The sequence below is a fragment of the Anolis carolinensis genome, chromosome 4, assembly GCF_035594765.1.
Source record: "Anolis carolinensis isolate JA03-04 chromosome 4, rAnoCar3.1.pri, whole genome shotgun sequence".
NCBI lineage: Eukaryota > Metazoa > Chordata > Lepidosauria > Squamata > Dactyloidae > Anolis > Anolis carolinensis.
Window position 1 is genome coordinate 27,080,943 of NC_085844.1, and position 20,556 is coordinate 27,101,498.

The 20,556-nt window shown below is 42.1% G+C and overlaps 1 protein-coding gene across 6 annotated transcripts in view; it reads left to right on the forward strand.

Moving 5' to 3' along the window:
* ubr5 (ubiquitin protein ligase E3 component n-recognin 5) overlaps window positions 1-20,117 on the forward strand; it is a 91,675-nt gene extending 71,558 nt beyond the window's left edge. For 5 of the 6 annotated variants that reach the window (XM_062980121.1, XM_062980123.1, XM_062980122.1 and 2 more), the window contains 11 exons: window positions 298-412; window positions 953-1,097; window positions 1,554-1,684; window positions 2,018-2,078; window positions 3,507-3,682; window positions 6,592-6,676; window positions 7,763-7,918; window positions 8,093-8,206; window positions 16,066-16,210; window positions 16,766-16,851; window positions 17,532-20,117. In XM_062980121.1, coding sequence (XP_062836191.1) covers window positions 298-412; window positions 953-1,097; window positions 1,554-1,684; window positions 2,018-2,078; window positions 3,507-3,682; window positions 6,592-6,676; window positions 7,763-7,918; window positions 8,093-8,206; window positions 16,066-16,210; window positions 16,766-16,851; window positions 17,532-17,744 — 1,427 coding nt within the window. In that variant the 3' untranslated portion in view covers window positions 17,745-20,117. The remainder of the gene's footprint in view (window positions 1-297; window positions 413-952; window positions 1,098-1,553; window positions 1,685-2,017; window positions 2,079-3,506; window positions 3,683-6,591; window positions 6,677-7,762; window positions 7,919-8,092; window positions 8,207-16,065; window positions 16,211-16,765; window positions 16,852-17,531) is intronic. The other variant, XM_062980124.1, reaches the window with a different exon arrangement.
* Window positions 20,118-20,556: the final 439 nt, after the last annotated feature.

Consider the following 20,556-nt stretch of genomic DNA (forward strand, 5'->3'; position numbering starts at 1 on the left):
GGTAAAAGTGCTTAAGGCAGCTTTTCTCAGTTTCGTGCTCCCCAGATGTTTTTTTTTTATTGCAATGCCTGGCTAGTCTTGCTGATTAGAGATAATGGAAGTTGTAATCCAAAACATCTGAAGAATAGCGGAGGGGTGCAGAGAAAGAGAAAATTGTAATAAGAATGATGGAGTGATTATTTCTAGTTTAAATATTTCTAACTATGATTACAAGCTCAGTTTGTCTTCTGGTCTCACAACTAAGGCTTGATAGCAAAAATACATTTTTGTCAGTCTAAAATGTGCCTGTTTATTTAGGTCTGATGCAAAGACTACGGAACAGAGGAGAGAGAGATCGGGAAAGAGAACGTGAGAGAGAAATGAGGAGAAACAGCAGTGGTTTGCGAACTGGTTCTCGAAGAGACAGGGATAGGTAAATAGTTTTCTTTATACCTCAATTCTTATCGGAAAATTATTTACATCAGTAAACTGCTTGTTATCATAGCAAATTTCATTTCTAGGCTGTCTGCTGTATCTTATTTGTGTGCAAGTCAGTTTCATGTATAAGTCAAGGCAGGTATTGGAGCCAAAATTAAGGATTTTAATGCGGTCTGTGGATAAGCAAAGGGTCATTCTATGAGGAGGGGAAAGTTTTTTTATAAGAGTTAAGGTGCAGTATTTACACTGATCTGTGGATAAAATTGAGCCAGGTTTTCTGGTCGATTTTTCTAGACTTATACTTGAGTAGATACAGTAGTTCTGGAAGGTAAAAAGTTGATTAGAACCATGGACTTAAAATGATTGCAAAACAACAAACAGAAGGCAGCAACTGAGATAGAAGAAAAAACCAGGGTAGGGTGGCCTGCTTAATACAAAGACCAACAAATATTTGACATTGGAAAGTAGCTCCGTGATATAGTTTACCTTACCTTTCTCAGAACAGACAATTTTTGATGAAGTATTATTTTTTAAGGGACTTTAGAAGGCAACTCTCCATTGACACAAGGCCTTTTCGACCTGCCTCAGAAGGGAATCCTAGTGATGACCCTGATCCTCTTCCAGCACATCGACAGGCCTTGGGTGAAAGGCTTTATCCTCGTGTACAAGCTATGCAACCTGTAAGTCCAACCTACTCAATTGTTTAATTTAGGGGAAATTGTTGTTTCTCAAATACACTGGTCAGCTGCATTAAGGCTGATAGATTTGGGGCTTTCGACATACTTTGTATGATTTTCTTATTACAGTTATGGAGCTTGTAGCGATAACAGTGGGGAGGGCTAAAGCAAGAGGGTCCCATTTTTAGAAAATGCTTCCATTGACCTGTGTTCCTACACACACACCACATCACATTAATTTATTGAGATTGCAGCCCTCCTTTCCCTGCATCACATGAACCTCCATGAAGTCTCCCCATCCTCTGGTGACAATTATCTCTTTATATAGAGGGAGAGGGAGAGGGAGAGAGAGAGAGAGAGATGGTAGTGGATCTCTGTGTGTAGCCTCTGCGAGGCAAGTAAGTCTCCACAAATCTTGTTTCTCCATACTAAAATAAGATACTAATTCTTTGTTTCCAGGCATTTGCAAGCAAAATCACAGGCATGCTACTGGAATTGTCTCCTGCTCAGCTGCTTCTGTTGTTAGCTAGTGAAGACTCACTCCGTGCAAGAGTGGATGAGGCTATGGAACTTATCATTGCACATGGAAGGTGATTTATATTCATACTAAACTGATGGAGAAGCTAAAGTTGCCAGGATATGTTCTGAAAGCACAGCTTTGCCAAAGTAGCTATGGGGCTGAGGAATTTCCAATTTAACAGAGGAGCACCTGAAGATCTTATGTGTGCTGCTTTCAATTCCATGGATGATAATACAGGATATAAGTATAGCATTGACGGTTAGATTCAGATACCAGGATTAGAGTGTGTGTGCACTGTGATTTCCACAAATTCTTCCATCTTTCCTCAGGAGCAACAAATTCCCCCAAAATCATTCTAATTATATTTCTTTCTGATACTTATTTTCTGTTATTTCTCTCAAAGGGAGAACGGGGCCGATAGCATCTTAGACCTTGGTTTGTTGGATTCCTCAGATAAAGTACAAGTAAGACATCCATTTTAACTGTGTCTTAATTACCTTACTACTAAAGATGCATGCGTGGAAAGCTGGATTCAAGAAGATTTCTTCAGTTAAGCATAAGTGTAGTCAAATCCTAGCCTGCAAATCTCACCCAACTTCAAGGACTAAAGAACTAGAAAAAGTAAAACATCCTTTAGGGAGAGAACATAGAAAGCTGACACATAAAACATCCCAATGGAAAGAGTATAGCAGCTTGACAACCTGAATCAGAACACTTATGTAATAATTTTTTTTTCCTGTTCCTGGTTTGGAAGTGTTATTTCCTATTTGATTGTGCAGTACTTACTTTGAAAGTAGTTGTTATACTCCAGAAACTTTGTTTTTGTGACTGCCACAAATTATGTTGAATTGGTTGAAACTCTATGAGATATTCATTGAAAAGCTATAGCAAAATGTGCTGCAGGATGTCCCACAAAAACAAAGTTTTTGCAGTTTAATAAACCTTTTCCATGTTTTTATGATAGAACCAATTAGGGAATGACATTTATAACCCAGGAACAAAAATTGTGTTACATAGTAAAATGTCTGTTAAGGTGGACAAGTACATAATGTGTTACATGATACTATGTAAATCCTTATAAAGGTCATATAAAATGTTTAAAAGCAATTTAGAACTTGTGAAGAAAACCCTCAGTTTCCTATATTACACTTTGAAAAGCATCATGTTTGAATCATGGTTTTCATTGTGATTTTTGTGGTTGTGATAGCTAACAATAAGTAATAAGTAAGTAACTTTATTTTTCTATCCCGTCACCATCTCCCCGCAGGGACTTGGGGCGGCTAACATGGGGCAAAGGCCCAAAAACAATAAACAAAGTACAACAAATAAAAACATATTGCAATGAGTAAAAACAATAAAACTGACATTGTGCAAAAACAATACATTAACTATAAAAACTCATTTAGAGCATAAAATAAGTAAAAATAAAATAAAATAAGATGGACCAGCAGGTTAGTGGAGGGGGATAGCGTAGAGGGGCCATTTAGACTAAAGTGCAATAATGTACCGGTAGTTATAAAATACTTCAGGGCAAAAGGACAATGTGAAAGCAATTCTCGGCAGTTGGGGTGAAGACGGACGTCCAATTAAGTATAGGGAAAGGGAACAGTGCGAAAAATAATATATTAAGTTTAAGTTTAGGTCATGGGGACTAAAACGTACTCTCTCTCAGTGTAGGCTGGTGTACTAGTTTAATGTACCTACAAGATTCCAGACTGTAGATGTAACTCTCTTTTTCAGAAACAGTTGCTTAACTGCTACCATCTGAACATTGGTTTAACTGTGGGTTGTTTTGTGTGTGTCTGCTTGAGTATTTCTATATAGTTCAGCAGTGAAGATTTTTGAACTTAAAAGGTGTCTCATTTTTGTGCTATTATTTGTGTTCTTTAAAGGAAAATAGAAAACGGCATGGTTCCAGTCGCAGCGTTGTGGATATGGAGTTAGATGACACAGATGATGGTGATGATAATGCACCACTGTTCTATCAACCTGGGAAGCGTGGTTTTTATACACCAAGGCCTGGCAAGAACACAGAAGCCAGGCTAAATTGTTTCAGAAATATTGGCAGGTAAAATGTTATCTGAATTTCTACAGCATTTTGTGAAAAATCATGACATATACTCCAAATTATGTAAGCAAAAGTAACAGTGAGAATAAGATTCAATCTTGAAAATTAAATACCATACTTACAGTGGCCCCAACCACGGTTTATATTTATTTATATTTATTTATCTATTTTTAATATCCCTCCTTTCCCTCAGGCTTGCTTTATAAGGTAGCTTCCTAATATAATAAGGATCCAATAAAACCACAAAATATAAAGATTAAATACAAATTAAATGAATTATACTTTTAAAACTATTTAGAAACGTCACATTATAAGCATAAAATATTACAACCCTGTGCGCATCCATTGTGAAAATCTGATTGTTAAGAGCCAGTCTGTTGCTGAAGGCCTATTTGAAAAAGCCCTTGCCTTCTGGTAGAAGAACAGCAGGGGGGGAGTGTTAACTTAACCTCCATTGGAAGGTAGCAAGAACTGCTTTCAAGGATCAAACATGCCTCTGAAAGTGGGGATCAAGGGAAGGACTTCCTGCAGATCTCAAAACCTAGGCAGGCTTATATGGAGAATATAGTCTTTCAGTTATCCAGAGCCAAATTGTCCCCCGAAACAGAACAGTTACTAGTGCTGCCGTAGTAACAGAGAAGTTACTATCAGACCCAGTGAACATTCTGAGCAGCCGAATTTTGGAGTATCTTTCATTTCTTAAAAAGCACCTTCATTCAGAGCTTATCGTAGTAATCTTTACAGGATATAACTAAAGCATGTGTTACCGTGGCCATATCAGATATCTCTATGGAGAGTGACAGCTGGTGCACTAGCTTCAGTTGCCAAAAGACATTCCTGATTACTGCTGAAACAAGGAAATCTGCGTTTACAGTTGTATTTAGGAATATATCCAAGCTGAATCCTACATCTGCAGAATGAGCACAATCACATCCAGTACAGGTTGATTTTCTTGATTTTCTTTTAACTGAACATGAATGCCCCTTATCTTATGTGTATTCTGTCTATTGACCCAGGTTCTGGTTCCTTGAATTTAGATGAAAAAGTGAACTACAGTGCTGTGACCATGGGCAACAGTCTGTAGTGATAGGCAGTAGGGCGTGCCAGCTGCAGTACAAACAATCGCATCAACCATGAAACGGTCAAGACCATGAATCCCGAATACGGTGTTGTGAACATGTGGGGGGTAGCAAGCCCCAATTCTGTTAACAAGCTCTTCGAGCAATTTTACGTAAATATTAAACAGCACACTGGGCCAGACATAGCCCCAAAGGGATATCACAGGGCAATAATTAACAGGAATATCTGAGCCTGATCTTTAGAATCAGTGTCTCCTGAAAAAAATGAAGTTGCTGCAGGATAGTGAGCTTCTCCAGATCAAGGCAGCCCAGAAGAATACCATGATTGGTGATAAATAAAGCCACTGAGAGATCCAGGAGGGCCAATAGGGATATATTCCTGGTACAGTAGAGTCTCGCTTATCCAACCTTCACTTATCCAACATTCTGTATTATCCAACGCAGTATGCCTTTTAGTAGTCAAGTGTTTTTGTAGTCAATGTTTTCAAGATACTGCGATGTTTTGGTGCTAAATTTGTAAATAAAATAATTACTACATAACGTTACCGTGTATTGAACTACCTTTTCTGTCAAATTTGTTGTATAACATGATGTTTTGGTGCTTAATTTGTAAAATCATAACATAATTTGATGTTTAATAGGCTTTTCCCTAATCCTTCCTTATTATCCAACATTTTCTCTTATCCAACGTTCTGCCGGCCCGTTTATGTTGGATAAGCAAAACTCTTATCTAGTTCCCTGATTAGGTTGTCTGTCAAGAACTTCATCCCATAATCAGGTCACAATCTAGACAGAAATAGATTTAGATATTCACTGTCTTCCAGGAACCCCTGCATTTCCCCTGGAGGTGAAGGACCCCCCACAAGACATTGCTCCAAAATGGATATGGTACTTGCCTGTAGAGACAATGAGACATTCCCCAAGAGCCATCAGAAACAATTCTTGGGCAGATTATCTTAATTAACCTCCCATTTCTGCAGAGGCTAATTTTAGTGAATTTGTCCATTGAACTTGTACAGTAGTGTCTCACTTATCCAAGACTCGCTCATCCAAGGTTCTGGATTATCCAAGGCATTTTTGTAGTCAATGTTTTCAATATATCATGATATTTTGCTGCTAAATTCATAAATACAGTCATTACAACATAACATTATTCCGTATTGAACTACTTTTTCTGTCAAATTTGTTGTATAACATGTTTTGGTGCTTAATTTGTGAAATCATAACCTAATTTGATGTTTAATAGGCTTTTCCTTAATCCCTCCTTATTATCCAAGATATTCGCTTATTCAAGGTTCTGCCGGCCCGTTTAACTTGGATAAGTGAGACTCTACTGTATATGGTTCCTCCATATATCCTCGTTACTGCCAGGAACAGAAATCCAGGTCCAAAGTGTTTCATTTGGAACATAGTCATCATTGTTGAGGATAGCGTGAAGTTTTGACTTAATAGATCTTGAAGCTTTAGCTTGAATATTTATCATGAAGTCTTCCTCAACAATAATACTAGCGCCACCTGAGACCAGTTTGATTAGTTTAGGAAGAGAGACATTTGAGTGTTTGGTGGGGGCAGTATGCCAACAGAATTCTTAATCTGTCCTGGATACCCACATTCTGGTAAAATACTCTTGTCAAAATTGGCAGGTGAGAAATGGCAGCTAGGAGGGGGAATGGTATTACTATAAAATGACTGCAACTCCACTTTCCCACCAGTCCCACCTATTTCTGCACAGAGAACTAAATGGTGTTGATGTCTCACTTTTTATGTTTTAATTTTGCTCTCTTTGAGCTTTTTTTCTTTTAGAAGATTAACTTCAATACTGATTTTCAGAATTCTAGGGTTGTGTTTGCTGCAGAATGAACTTTGTCCCATCACATTAAATCGGCATGTAATCAAAGTTCTTCTTGGTAGAAAGGTAAGTGCATATGCATATCCTAATAGTCATAGAAGTTCAATTTGCATGGATTAAAATTGTGATTTTCAGTTCAAAAATTGAGGATCAATTAAATTGCTCAAAAGCCATCCTGCCATTTATTTAAGGCAACAGTTCCCTTTCTCCTCAGTCAGGTCTCTTTCGACCAGAAATTGGAAGACCATTGCAGAATTCCTTTATATGCTTCTCAGTTGGAGCAATGAAAGTTGATTGTTCGTTGCTCCATTCAGCCTACGAATTTGGCTGATGTGATGATTTGGGACTAACAGCACAAATAGCTTTTGCTGATACTGTCTGTAAGTGGATCATAGAAAAGATTCAGGAGGTTCCTCCTTGTCAGAGCTTTAATAGGAGATGATGGTTCTGAAACATAGGGTGAGACACAGAAAGGCATTTTTAAATTCTTAATTAGAGTATTTGATAATAACTTCAAAATGCTGGAGTATGGATGGAGGGAGTACCAATATTTTTTCTATACCGTAAAAAATCCCTATAATGTCAACATGAAGTGTAATTGGCCAGTTCATTAGCTGAAAATCTTAAAACAAATTTGTTTTAAGGCTATTTAGACTATTCAGTGAAACAAGCTCTGAACTCACACACTATTTTCTTTTCTGTTATGCACTTGAGTTTCATCTTTAGCTCCAAGCCTAGTTTGCCATATCTAAATGAAATAAGCTTAAAGGCAAACAAACAGTGGAGGCACAAGATGGTGGCTGACACAATCTACATCCCTTCATCTGTGTGTTACTCAATCATCTAAATTTAGCTGCTGTTGGCAACCTCACTTCAAAACAAGTTTCAGAATGACAGTACAAATAATTAGACCATCCTCAACTGTGATTTGGCATGAATTTGAACAGACTCACAGGCTTAGATCAGATGTAAAAATCATCCTATGCCTATGTACTCTATTCTCTTTCTGATGTTGCAGCTGATAGTGTAACATATTTGATTCACAGTTTTCTGGTTTGGATGTGACCATAAACAAAGCTAGAGGCATGCAGATCATGTATGGGCTGACAATAAAAGTAAAAGCAGCCTTTCATTGGTATACTTTGTTTTCAGGTTAACTGGCACGATTTTGCTTTTTTTGATCCGGTCATGTACGAGAGTTTGCGGCAACTTATCCTCGCTTCCCAAAGTACAGATGCTGATGCTGTTTTTGCAGCGATGGACTTAGCATTTGCAATAGACCTATGCAAAGAGGAAGGTGGAGGACAGGTAAGCAAAAGTGTACCCAGTTTAATGTTACTAATTCAGTAACCCTATTTGCTGTTAATTTTAAAAAGGAATTAATATCAGTAATTGAAATTGCACACTTCATAAACTTGTTTATATTAAGTTAAAATTGTAAATCTCTCATCAATTGAAATTATGTTGCATTATTTTTTCCAGGTTGAGCTTATTTCCAATGGTGTAAATATACCAGTCACTCCTCAGAATGTTTATGAATACGTCCGAAAATATGCAGAACATAGAATGTTGGTAGTTGCAGAACAGCCACTACATGTAAGTGACATGAATTTATTTTGAACTTTTTAGTGTTGAAAGGCATTGATTTGTAACAGTGTTTATTCATTACATAACTAATAAAGATATTAAGTTTAGAAAAAAAATTCAATGATATCTCCCAGGTTCTTGGGGCAGAAAATAATTGACACAAATGTTCTATCACTTGAGATTCTGTCTTGTGTGCTTTCAAGTCATGTGACCCTGAGGTATCATGGGGTTTTCTTGGCAATATTTGTTCATAGTTAGTTTGTCTTTGCCTTCCTTGGAGACTAAGGCCTCTTCTACACTGCCATATAATCCAGATTATCAAATTAGATAATCCTCACTATCTGCTTTGTACTGGACTATATGAGTCTACACTGCCATATAATTCAGTTCAAAGCAGATAATCTGGATTTTATAAGGTAGTGTAGAAGGGGCCTAAGAGTATGACTTGCTCAAGGTCACACAGTGGGTTTTCATGGCCAAAGCAAGGATTTGAACCTTGGACTCGAGTCCATTGCTCAGAATGCTTCATCATGCCGGCTCTTCTGTCATGAGGACAGGTGGGTAAGAAATAAAATGATGATGATGATGATGATGATTATTATTAACTGTGTACTAAATCTGATGTTGCTAATTAAATATATGTAGGAAAAGCCATATCAGGAGAATTGTTACTGCCTAGAACAAAAATTCTAGCAGAAGAGAGAAATGTGTGTGCGCGTGCGCGTGTGGGTGTATTTAGGAAAATTATTATTTTGCATTCTATATCTCATTTTTTAAAATTTTAAAAAGCACCTCACACTCAATGACATTTTTATAGGACACCCACACTGGCAAGATATATATGGAGAACTTGTGTGCATAAATCCCCGCCTTTAGTTAATCAGTGCTCTTGATAGAGCTGTTCTAGAATATTTGTTAAGGGAAAAATGGAGTCATTCAGGACTTGGGCCAGCATATACTCTCTGCCCCAGATCACATTATCATGTATTCTTAATGGTATCAATTCTCTCACCCCAGAAGCAACTCCGGTTGCTCCTGACACAAAAAAAATGGTATCAATGATCTCTTAGGCCTTGGGATCATTGTTGATTTGGGGGAAGAAACTGAATAACCATTGTGTCATCCTTTTGGAATTGGTGAGGATGGATCAATGTCTCATTTCAAGAGGGCAATTAGAAGAGACATGGTTTTAATTCTTCCTTACAACTAACAGCTGTTCAAACTGTCTTTTCACAGTTCTTCATGCTTGGATATTGCATTGCCATTGATTTTGACTGTCTTAAACAGCAAGGCCAAAGTCTGGTATTTGCCTAGTTTGTGCTCCTCATCTGGTATCTGATGTTGCATTTCTTCGTCATGTAGTCTGTGAAATCGCACATATGGGTTAATTATCGCGCATGCGCAGCTTTTCGGAATATTCTAGAACTTAAAATGAAACAAATTGGCGGAGGCCCCGCCCAGTACTCCCCAGTAGTATAAATGCCCGAGGGCGGGGACTGCGCCCCAGTTCCTTTTTCCGCGCTCCAGCAGCAGCTTTAGGAATTTTTTCTAGTGCTACCGCCATATTTTAACGGTCCTAACGGTTTTTGACTCGGCCTACTGACTATCCCTACGGACTCCCTACTCTGAATAACGTTACCGACTCGGACTGCCTGACTACTCCTTGCCTCTCTAATACCTACCTGACCGGACCGCTCTTGACTACCCCTGGACGACTCCCTCCAGATCGCCATCAGGCCAGTTTCATTCTCTGAGATGGCAACGACCTTCTTTAAGAAATGCGGAGCCTGTGGGGGTAAACTCCCTGACTCTGACGGCCATTCGATGTGCCTCCTCTGCTTGGGGGAAAACCATCTACCCCAATCATGTAAAATTTGCTTATCTTTTACTCCACAAGCCCGGAGAAATAGGGAGTCCCGGCTCAAGGCATTGCTGTACGAACGAGCCTTAGCCCCCGATGTAGCCCGCACCGCTAAGCGCCCGGCCTCAGATCTGGCTACTTCTCCTTCGGAGGCAGCCGAAGGACGCCCCTCGCCTAGTTTAATGCCTCCGCCTCTCTCCCAAGAAGGCAATATGGAAACTGAGCCGGCAGCCCCTAAGAGGGCAAAACCATCCAAGCAAGCCGCCGCTAAGCAGAGAGAGAGCCACAAAAAACCTAAAAAGAAGGGGCAACTTGTTGGCACCAAGCCCTCAAGCCCCCGGGATTTACTCCAGCAGGAGGTGCCGCTCGATCACCCCTCCCCCCGGGAGGTATCGCAAAGCCCGCCAACGCTGACTCAGGCTTCTCCAGCAGCAGCGGAACCTGAAATCCCACTGGGATCAGGGGCGGAGGCCCCCTCTCTGACCCCTGAGGTGGGCCCGCCAACGGGAGCAGAGCGAGAAAGCCCTCCGACTTTGGGCCCGATTCAAACCCCTGTAGTCGCTGTGCCAACGCCTGGAGAAGGCATGGAGCACAGATCCCGGGGCCGCCCGCGTGAGAGAGGTTCCCAGCATGCCTCTCAACACCGACGCCGCTCACCTTCGATCTCCTCATGGTCATCCCGGTCCCGGAGCCCATCGGCCGCCTCAGGCTATTTTACAAACCCGGGATCCCCAAGCCGCGGCCACCCGCTGTATTTTTACGATTATGGGCATTACAAGTATGCCCCTCCTCCTCCTCCCGGCTTCGGCTTCTGCCGCCATTTTGATTGCTGCAGGGGGGCGGGACCGTACAGAGGCCACGCCCCTGATCCTGTGCCACAGGACCCCGCCCCTTCAAGCCTGCCCCTCCCTCGCTCAGCAGCGTCGACGCAACAGAAACAAACCCAGGCGGCGATCTCGAGCTCGACAGCTCAATCTCTGTGCCTGGGAGACAAGCCCTATTCCTCCTCGGTACCGAAGCAGGCCCCAGTGACTCCGGCTTCCGCGGATGCGGCAAACGTCGATCCCGGGGAGGCCGAGGACCTCTCAGATGGAGAAGAACCGGCCTCCCCTGCAGAGCTCCCATTGGAACCGGAGCCCTCTTCTCCTGAGGAGTCAAAGGGCCTTTCAGCCTTGCTAATTAGAATGGCCAGAGCTCTAAAACTATCCATTCCACAGCCTGTGAAGGTGGTGGAGGACCCCATGTTTCCGTCCTCCCAGCAGAAAGACCCCCCCTCTACAACTCTACCATCGCTCCCCTTTCTGCTTCAGCTAAGTAAAGCATCCGGTGTGGCCCCAGCTGCAGTACCAGCCACACCCAGGAGAGCGGAGAACATTTACAAAATTGACTTATCATCAGCCCCATGGCTGGCAGGGCAACCTAAACCGAACTCTATTGTTGTCAATGTGAGTCAACCCAAGCCCTCCCAAAGGGCTCAAGTAACACCCTCAGATAAAGAGGGAAAAAAGTTAGAGGGCATGGGTAAGAAAATATACTCCTCCGCCTGTCTGTCTACAAGAATGGCCCACTATGCAGCTTACATGGCAGGATATCAAATTTACCTATGGGACAAAATGGCTGCCTATATTGACCTGCTCCCAGCAGAGGAGCAAACCCTCGCGCGTGCCTTCCACCAGGAAGCCTCCTCTCTAAGCACATTCCAGAAGGAGCTCGCAAAACACACTGCAGATTCCGCGGGTAAACTTTTGGCAGCTGCAGTAGCCCTCCGTCGCCACGCATGGCTGAGGGCGTCGGGCCTCTCCCAATCAGCGCGCAATGTTATAGAAGACTTACCTATGGATGAAGCGGGTTTGTTTAACCCAGAAACAGATTCCCAATTAGAACACACTCAGAAGATGCGGCAAACCGCTCATAAGTACGGTTTCTCTCCTTACCTTTCACAGTATCACAGACCGTATTGGCCATCACGCTTTCAATATAACCGGCGTAGAACCAGCTCACCGCCGTTTAGAGGACGCCAGCGCCCTCAACCACGCCCGGCTGCATCCAGGAAGCCTCCAACCCCCTACAGAGGGCAACAACGAGGGGGAGGTAAACAAGGAGACCGCCAGAGGCGTCGCTTCTAGCTTACCCGCTAGAAGCACTTCACCATGTTCTTCGAGTTCCTTAGTTTTAGAAGTTTCAAACAGTTCAAGAGCAAGTTCCTTAGCTCCTGCAGTTGACTGTTCCTCGGTAGGCTCCGTTGGGCCTAGTTTTCCTCTTGAGTTTTATTCATCCCAAGTTACTGCTTCTCATCCCCTACCCCCGGGGGCATTTCGGGACCGCCTCTTCCCCTTCATCCAAGCATGGAGAAGAATAACAACCGACCGATGGGTGCTCAATGTTATTGAGAGGGGCTACGCCATTGAATTCCAGTCACTCCCCCCAGTGGGGCATATTCGAATTACTAAACCTTCTAGCCCGTTACGTGAGGAAATAGACACCCTCATGGGTAAAGGGGCCATCTCCAGACTCCACCCATCTGAAGCATCAAACTGTTTCTTCTCCAGATACTTCTTGATTCCAAAGAGGGACGGAGGACTACGGCCCATATTAGATCTCAGGGAAGTTAACCACTACATAAAACCACAAAAATTCAGGATGGTGACCCTGGCCAATATCCTCCCTCTACTGAGACCTGGAGCCTGGTTTGTCACCATCGACCTTAAGGACGCATATTTTCATTTCTCTGTCACAGAAAACCATCGGAGATTTCTCAGTTTTGCAGTAGGAAAGAAACTTTTTTCCTTTAATGTCCTTCCCTTCGGACTCTCCACAGCCCCCCGTGTGTTCACTAAGTGTATAGCTGTCGTGGCAGCATACCTTAGACGCAAGGGCGTAACAATATTTCCGTATCTAGACGACTGGTTGCTAACCTCGGTGTCTAGAACACGACTGGAGGCTGACGTCTTCCTCACCCTCTCTCTCCTCCAGGATCTGGGCCTTGTGGTGAACACCGAGAAGTCCATGCTAACGCCGTCCCGCTGCGTCCAATTCATTGGGGCTTACATAGACTCTTCCAAGGAAAAAGCCTTCCTTCCGGAGGACCGCTTCCAGACAATCCGGTCTACCATCACCGGCATTTCTATCCGAGGCGTCGCTTCCGCATGGGAAATCCAATCCCTCCTTGGCCACATGGCATCCACCACTGTTGTCACCCAATTCGCGAGGCTACGGATGCATCCATTGCAATTTTGGCTCCTCCAAAACTTCAATCCCCTGGTAGACAACCAGAACATGCTACTACACCTCCCGGCCAAAATTCTCCGTTCCCTCCAATGGTGGACGAAAAGAGGAAATGTCTGCTCGGGAATGCCATTCCGACAGCCCCAGCCCTCCCGTCACCTGACGACGGACGCATCCCTGCACGGATGGGGAGCCCACCTCCAAGATCTGACCGTCCACGGCAAGTGGTCCCACAGGGAGAAGAACCACCACATCAATTTCCTCGAATTGCTAGCAGTACAAAAAGCTCTACGAGCTTTCGAACCCCTCATCAGGGGAAGAGTTGTCCAACTATTGACAGACAACACCACGGTGAAGTGCTATGTCAACAAACAGGGAGGAACACACTCCCGGAATCTCCTTCACCTGACGTTCCAGATTTGGGAATGGTGTATCCGCAGACACACCATCCTCACCGCCATTCATCTCCCGGGAGAGGAGAACGTCCTGGCCGATGCCCTCAGCAGGACACCAACATCCAATCACGAATGGCAACTCCATCGGGAAGAATTCGAACGCCTGGTCCGTCGGTGGGGCCGACCCGCAGTAGACCTCTTCGCATCACCAACAAACGCTCAGTGCGACATGTTCTGTGCCAGACTTCGCCCCGGAGCAGTCCCAGGCTGCATGGGGGATGCGTTCATGATCACATGGAGTCAAGGTCTCCTCTACGCGTTTCCCCCAATCCCGATGATACCCAAGACTGTATCGAAAATTGTAACAGACAACGCAAACTGTATGCTGATCACACCATGGTGGCCACGCCAGCATTGGTTCACAGCAGCCCTCCAAGCCTCGGGAGAGGAATACATGCACCTGTCCAGCAGAGCAGATCTTCTCTCCATCCAAAACGGTCAGATACGTCATCCAGACTTACCTTCGCTGAAGTTAACAGCATGGAGAATTCATCCTTCCCGCACGTTTCGTCAGCAGTTAAGGCCATAATTGACGCGGCTCAGAAACTCTCAACAAAGAAGTCTTACCTTTATAAATGGTCCCGTTTTACCAAGTTCACCAGGCCACAGGGGTTAGATCCATACACGGCTCCCACACCAGTAATCCTCGACTTTCTGGTCAACCTATCAGGTGCAGGACTCTCGCTCTCATCTCTGAAATCCTACCTAGCAGCGATTTCCTGGTATAGAAGAAAAAAGGGATCCCCCTCATGCTTTCTTGACCCCATGATTCGGCTATTCCTCAAAGGCTACACAAACTTACATCCTCCTTCGACCCCACCCTGCCCGGCCTGGAGCTTGGAACTCGTGCTGTCACAACTATCCAAGGCTCCATTCGAACCCATGGCGTCGTGTGATCTCTCTCACCTCTCGTGGAAGACAGCCTTCTTAGTGGCCATAACATCGGCGAGGCGCGTAAGTGAGATCTGCGCGTTAAGGGCAGACCCGCCCTATATACGCTTTCACAAGGAGAAAGTTATCCTGCGACCAGATATCAAGTTTCTTCCCAAAGTGGTCTCCCGATTCCACCTCTCCCAGGACATCTCTCTACCCGCCTTCTTCCAGCACCCAACATCGCCCCTGGAGGCAGCCCTGCACTCATTAGATGTCCGGAGAGCCCTAGCCTTCTATACCGACAGAACAGCCCCCTTGAGAAAGTCAGTGAAACTGTTCGTTAAATACCGGAAGGATGTAATGGGTCTCCCGGTATCGACCCAACGGATGTCTTCATGGATTGTTTCGACGATCAGGTTGGCTTACCAACTAGCTGGCAAAGACCCTCCATCACAGATCTCGGCGCACTCCACCAGAGCTGTCTCTACGTCCCAGGCATTTCTCAGGGGCATCCCAATAGATGACATCTGCCGGGCAGCAACCTGGTCCACACCACTGACCTTTGCTGCTCACTACAAGTTGGATGCCGTTGCACGGAAGGACGCAGCTTTCGGCAGAGCCGTACTCGCTTCCTGTGTGGCATGATCCCGCCTCCAAAGGTTAGTAGCTTGCTATTCACCCATATGTGCGATTTCACAGACTACATGACGAAGAAAGACGAGTTGCTTACCTGTAACTGTGTTTCTTCGAATGTTAGTCTGTGAAATTCGCACATCCCCGCCCGTCCTCCCCGCGGTTTCATACCTGGATCTTGTGGCTGCTGCTGGCGGCCACGGAACTGGGGCGCAGTCCCCGCCCTCGGGCATTTATACTACTGGGGAGTACTGGGCGGGGCCTCCGCCAATTTGTTTCATTTTAAGTTCTAGAATATTCCGAAAAGCTGCGCATGCGCGATAATTAACCCATATGTGCGAATTTCACAGACTAACATTCGAAGAAACACAGTTACAGGTAAGCAACTCGTCTCTCTTGATTGTCTTAGGGACAATTCCTAGAACCTTTCTTTATTTTAGAGGCCTAGCAGAACTAGCAGTATAATCCCTTGATCCCTTTGTCTATATCTATATCTGAAATGGAATGATAAGGGAATTGTTTAGTTACTCTGTTAATAAGATCCTTGGAGGACCTTGGCAGCCTAGGCTTAAGTGACAAGCCCGGGTATTTGGAATCTCCTTCTAAAGCCCCAGTGAGGAATTTCCACGATATGTCTTGAGATACACAACAGAGATTTCTCTTGGGATGCTCACCAGAATGTAACAGAATATCCAGCATGGTATACAGAATTGTTTACAAGGGCTAGAAATTGTTCAGACTGTGGTACCAATACTCTTCACTTGTTTAATAACCAGCACAACATGTTTGGGTGATATTGACCTTATTGTGGTTTTTTTCAGGCAATGAGGAAAGGTCTGCTGGATGTTCTTCCAAAGAATTCATTAGAAGACTTGACAGCAGAAGATTTCAGGCTTTTAGTAAATGGTTGTGGTGAAGTAAATGTGCAAATGCTAATCAGCTTTACTTCTTTCAATGATGAATCAGGTATGAAAGGCCTTGTTTATATGAGTTACAATAATAATGTTCTTGTTCCTCTATTTTCCCCAATAAACACTTCTTCTCTCCAGATGTACTCCAGAGGGTTCCCTAGCTCTTCAGAGAAGGTTGCAGAGAAGAGGGGGGATCATTTCTATTGATTGATAGATGTAGTTGGATACAGTCTGTAGGCTGTCTGTTGTATTTATCTTTTGACTGTTTGGTTAAGTCTTCAAACAGCTAAAATCAAAGTTCAGATTCATTTAAGAGTGCCTCACGTTTGGTATCCTTTAAGATATAACATACAGAGATTTGATGTTTTTAAACAAAGTGAGATCTGACCACTTAGCAAAAACTGTAATTTAATGTTCAAGATTGTTTTTACTATTTATCTACTCAAAGTAGTCCAATTAACCCCCCTTTTCAGATCTTTTATTGACATTTGAACACAAAAGCTATTAGGTTTTGTACAATGAAAAAAATTCCATTAATTAAACACGCTGATAAAGAAACTAAATATGATGGAACATCTTCTCTTGTATTCATTCATTTCTTTTTTAACAGGAGAAAATGCTGAGAAGCTTTTACAGTTTAAACGCTGGTTTTGGTCCATAGTTGAGAAGATGAGTATGACTGAAAGGCAAGATCTAGTAAGTATTTCTTTTTATTATTTATTTTTACGAGTTTGCGTCATTTTTATCCCGCCTTTCTCACCAGAGAGGACTCAAGGCGGCTTACAAATCTGGCAAATTTTTGTCAGAGTTAATGTATTTCTTGTTAAGCATTCGATTCTTTTGCATCTATGACAATGGGGTCATTTCCCAGGTTAGCTATGTGTTATAATGTGAGCATTGTAGATTGTAAATTTAAACAATAGATTATTAGATTTAAACAATAGAATAATAGAATCATAGAGTTGGAAGAGACCTCGTGGGCCATCCAGTCCAACCCCCTGCCAAGAAGCAGGAAAACCGCATTCAAAGCATTTGAATAAATTTGCATTTGGTGAGATCCCAGCACTCTTTGGCAAAGGATAGAGACCTTGTAAAACTATTTATTTATTTACTATACTTTTACTCCACCCTTCTTACCCCGGAGGGGACTCAGGGCAGCTTACAACTATAGCTCCTAGGATTCCATAGCATTAAGTCATGGCAGTTAAAGTGGTGTCAAACTGCATTAATTCAAGTCTGTGGAGCAGCAGAAAACAAGCCTGCTCCATCTTCAATATATTATCCTTTTACATATTTAAACACAGCTATCATGTCACCTCTTAGCCTATGTTGTTCATTTAAGATGGGTAAGCGGTTTCTCTTCATCTGTTCCATAGGTTTACTTCTGGACCTCCAGCCCATCCTTGCCTGCAAGTGAAGAGGGATTTCAGCCCATGCCATCCATTACAATCAGGCCACCAGATGACCAGCACCTTCCTACAGCGAACACATGTATTTCTCGCCTTTATGTTCCACTTTATTCTTCTAAGCAGATTCTCAAACAGAAATTGCTACTCGCCATTAAGACCAAAAATTTTGGTTTTGTGTAGAGTATAATATGTGCATTGCTGTGTAATTATTAGTAGCTAGTTTTTTGTAGATTTTTCCATTTGTCTATAAAAGTTTATGAAAGTCAATGCTGTCATACTCCCCCTGCTGGTAGTGCAATGACTAAATGCAACATTCCTGTATTAAGTTTGCAGCTCAAGAGGCAAAGAAGAACTAGCAGTGTCGGACTGTAACCATTTGCTAGTTGTTTACTTCTTGGCCAGATCCCAGCCAAAGATGACAGCAGAACAAAATACACTGTGATGTAGCTTTTTGTGGAGGGGGAAAAACATGTAAAATGTTCTTTAAAAATTTCACTGCTGCCTTTGTGGAAGGCATTTCAGCAAAGGTTCTTGTTACAGAGGGAATAGGGAATTACAAAATAAAAGATGAAGTATGTTCTGTGTTTTATTTTAACCTTTTTTAAAAAAGAAGATGAAATAGTGTTTAATTTTGTGGTTGGCTGCAGTTGTGCATCATGTATATTGAACTTGCCAGTTAGACCTAAGGGTTGAAATCGTTCACGTTTGCTTAAAAAAACCACTGCCGTTGCAAATCTGTTTGCATTGGACTCTGGCACACTAATTACCACCACTAATGTTTTGCATGTAATCTGTATAACTTAGTGAGGAATTTTTTTTGTACATAAGAAGGAAGCCAATGTACAGTATTTAATCGTTCACAATCAACATTTTTGTATCCCTCTTTCCTTGAGCAGTCAGTCAGGAGGTTGTTCCATCTCCAAGTCAAACCTGGACACTTTCTGCAGTGTCTGAAGCTGTTTTAAAAATTCAGCCTAGGCACTACCTGGTAACTGTAAAATGTTTATAAGATCATGATTATTTGAAGGTACATTTTGGAGAAAAAATTTATGTTCGTGAGCAGCTTAACTACTTTTGTATCTAGTCTTTTTTAAGTATCTTGTTACAGTTTTTAATAAATTACAGACAAAGTACAAAGTCATACTGAAGAAACATTAGTTTTTATTTATGTAGCTTGTATATTATTTTTTAGTTATCACCGCACACCGCAATTGTACACAGATCATTCTAAATTTCATAGGTGGATAAAAACCCTCCTCTTTTCATTCAAACCAGAAGCAGTTCAGCCCACATTTTACAGTTAGCAGAGAGCTGTTAGTTGCCTGGGCCCAGCAAAAACCTGCTTGTTTTCAACCAACTGTGGATAGAGGACAGTGTACTTTGTTCCATCAGCACACAAAAAAATTGCCAAAACGAATTGTGCTCTAATGAATAGAGTGCTTGTTTGCGAGGGGAATGCAGGAGGTTGGTTCTTTATCTTAGAGTGTCCTCCTAATTTCAGTATGTTAGAGTCCCATTTTGTTGAACACCAAAGTGTATGAAATGGGAGTGCATTTTTATGTTCTCTGTTGGCCATCTCACCGTAGTGCTTAATCAGGAAATCTTCAGCGATGACTAGTTATCCTACACTTTTCCCAAGTCCTTTGGGTTTTGGCAATGAGGGAAATAGCACACGACTGAGAACTTGCCTGAATTTCTCCAAAGTGGGCATTGCCTCCCATACCCTCTTTGCCAACAAACTTTTGAGCCTCTTTCTGCCTTACCTTCAAAATAGAATGTCCCACTTCTGTAGGACATCCTAGATCCCTGGCACTTGTTGGAGAGCTCTCTGGAATGCAACTTGGATTTACATGTAGTAAAGACTCTGAAAATGCTTCTCTTAAAATTGCCTGTGCCAGTCTTGTATAGTTTTAAAAAATGTAGGTGCTTTCTAAAAACTAGGATTTTTTTCTGCATGTTTTGATGAAATATTTGCCCCCCATGACAGCCCTTCTAGGGATAAGAATGATGTTCTTCTCATGATGTATTCAATGGATGTTGAATTTTCGATTCTTTTTCCTGAATCTGCTACTTGATTATGGCAAGTTTCTTGATGTCTCTGAGCCTCTTACTCACATTCTGTAAAATAATGATCACTACCTACCTCACAGAGGTGTTGAGGCTTAATAATGTTAATCTTTGCCAGCACCCTCTTATGAAAGGCTGTGTACATTGTAAAGTTTTGTTTTATATATATAACCTGTGTATATATAGCATATCCATATGTTATATGTATAATTCTGTATATAACATAGCTGTTTTACAACAATCACAGCTGGATAAATGACACGGTTATTAAACCCTACATAGCAGCTGACTAATATATACACCCATTTATATACATATATATACACACATATGTAGACATTTTGCTGATACTCTAATTGAAGGGGAAAGTTACAATGATTTATGCTGTCATTGACTCAAGATGTATTATATAAATAGCTTTTTCTTTGTATATTTGAACACTATCAAGCTTTTAATAAGAAATGTTTATTAAAATTGTACACCGCATTACTGTCTGACTTAAGCTAGTTTCTTTTAAAATACGTGATAGACTAAAAAGAAAACAGGAGAGCTTTAATAATGTGTTGAACTTTTATCTATTGCTCCAAAGGCGAGTGTAGAGGGGGGTTGCTTTAAATTCTGTTTTTAAATTATAAGTGCAGGTTTTACAGCTCACCCTGAAACTCAACTGGATTAGAAAAAAAAAACTGATTTTTGTGTTTAAATCTCTTTTTCAGACATATAAGATGCATAAATGCTTTGGCTTGCAAAACTACATATCATAACCACATCAAGTCCTCTTTTACTTTTTGATCCATGGATCCTTAGTCTTACAATATGAGGTGGTTATCTGGGGATATGTGGGTGGTAGAAGACCTCTGTTGATTATGAGGCCCAATTAATAAGAATTGTGAAAAAAGATGCATAGCTAAAGTGGGTTGTAGGT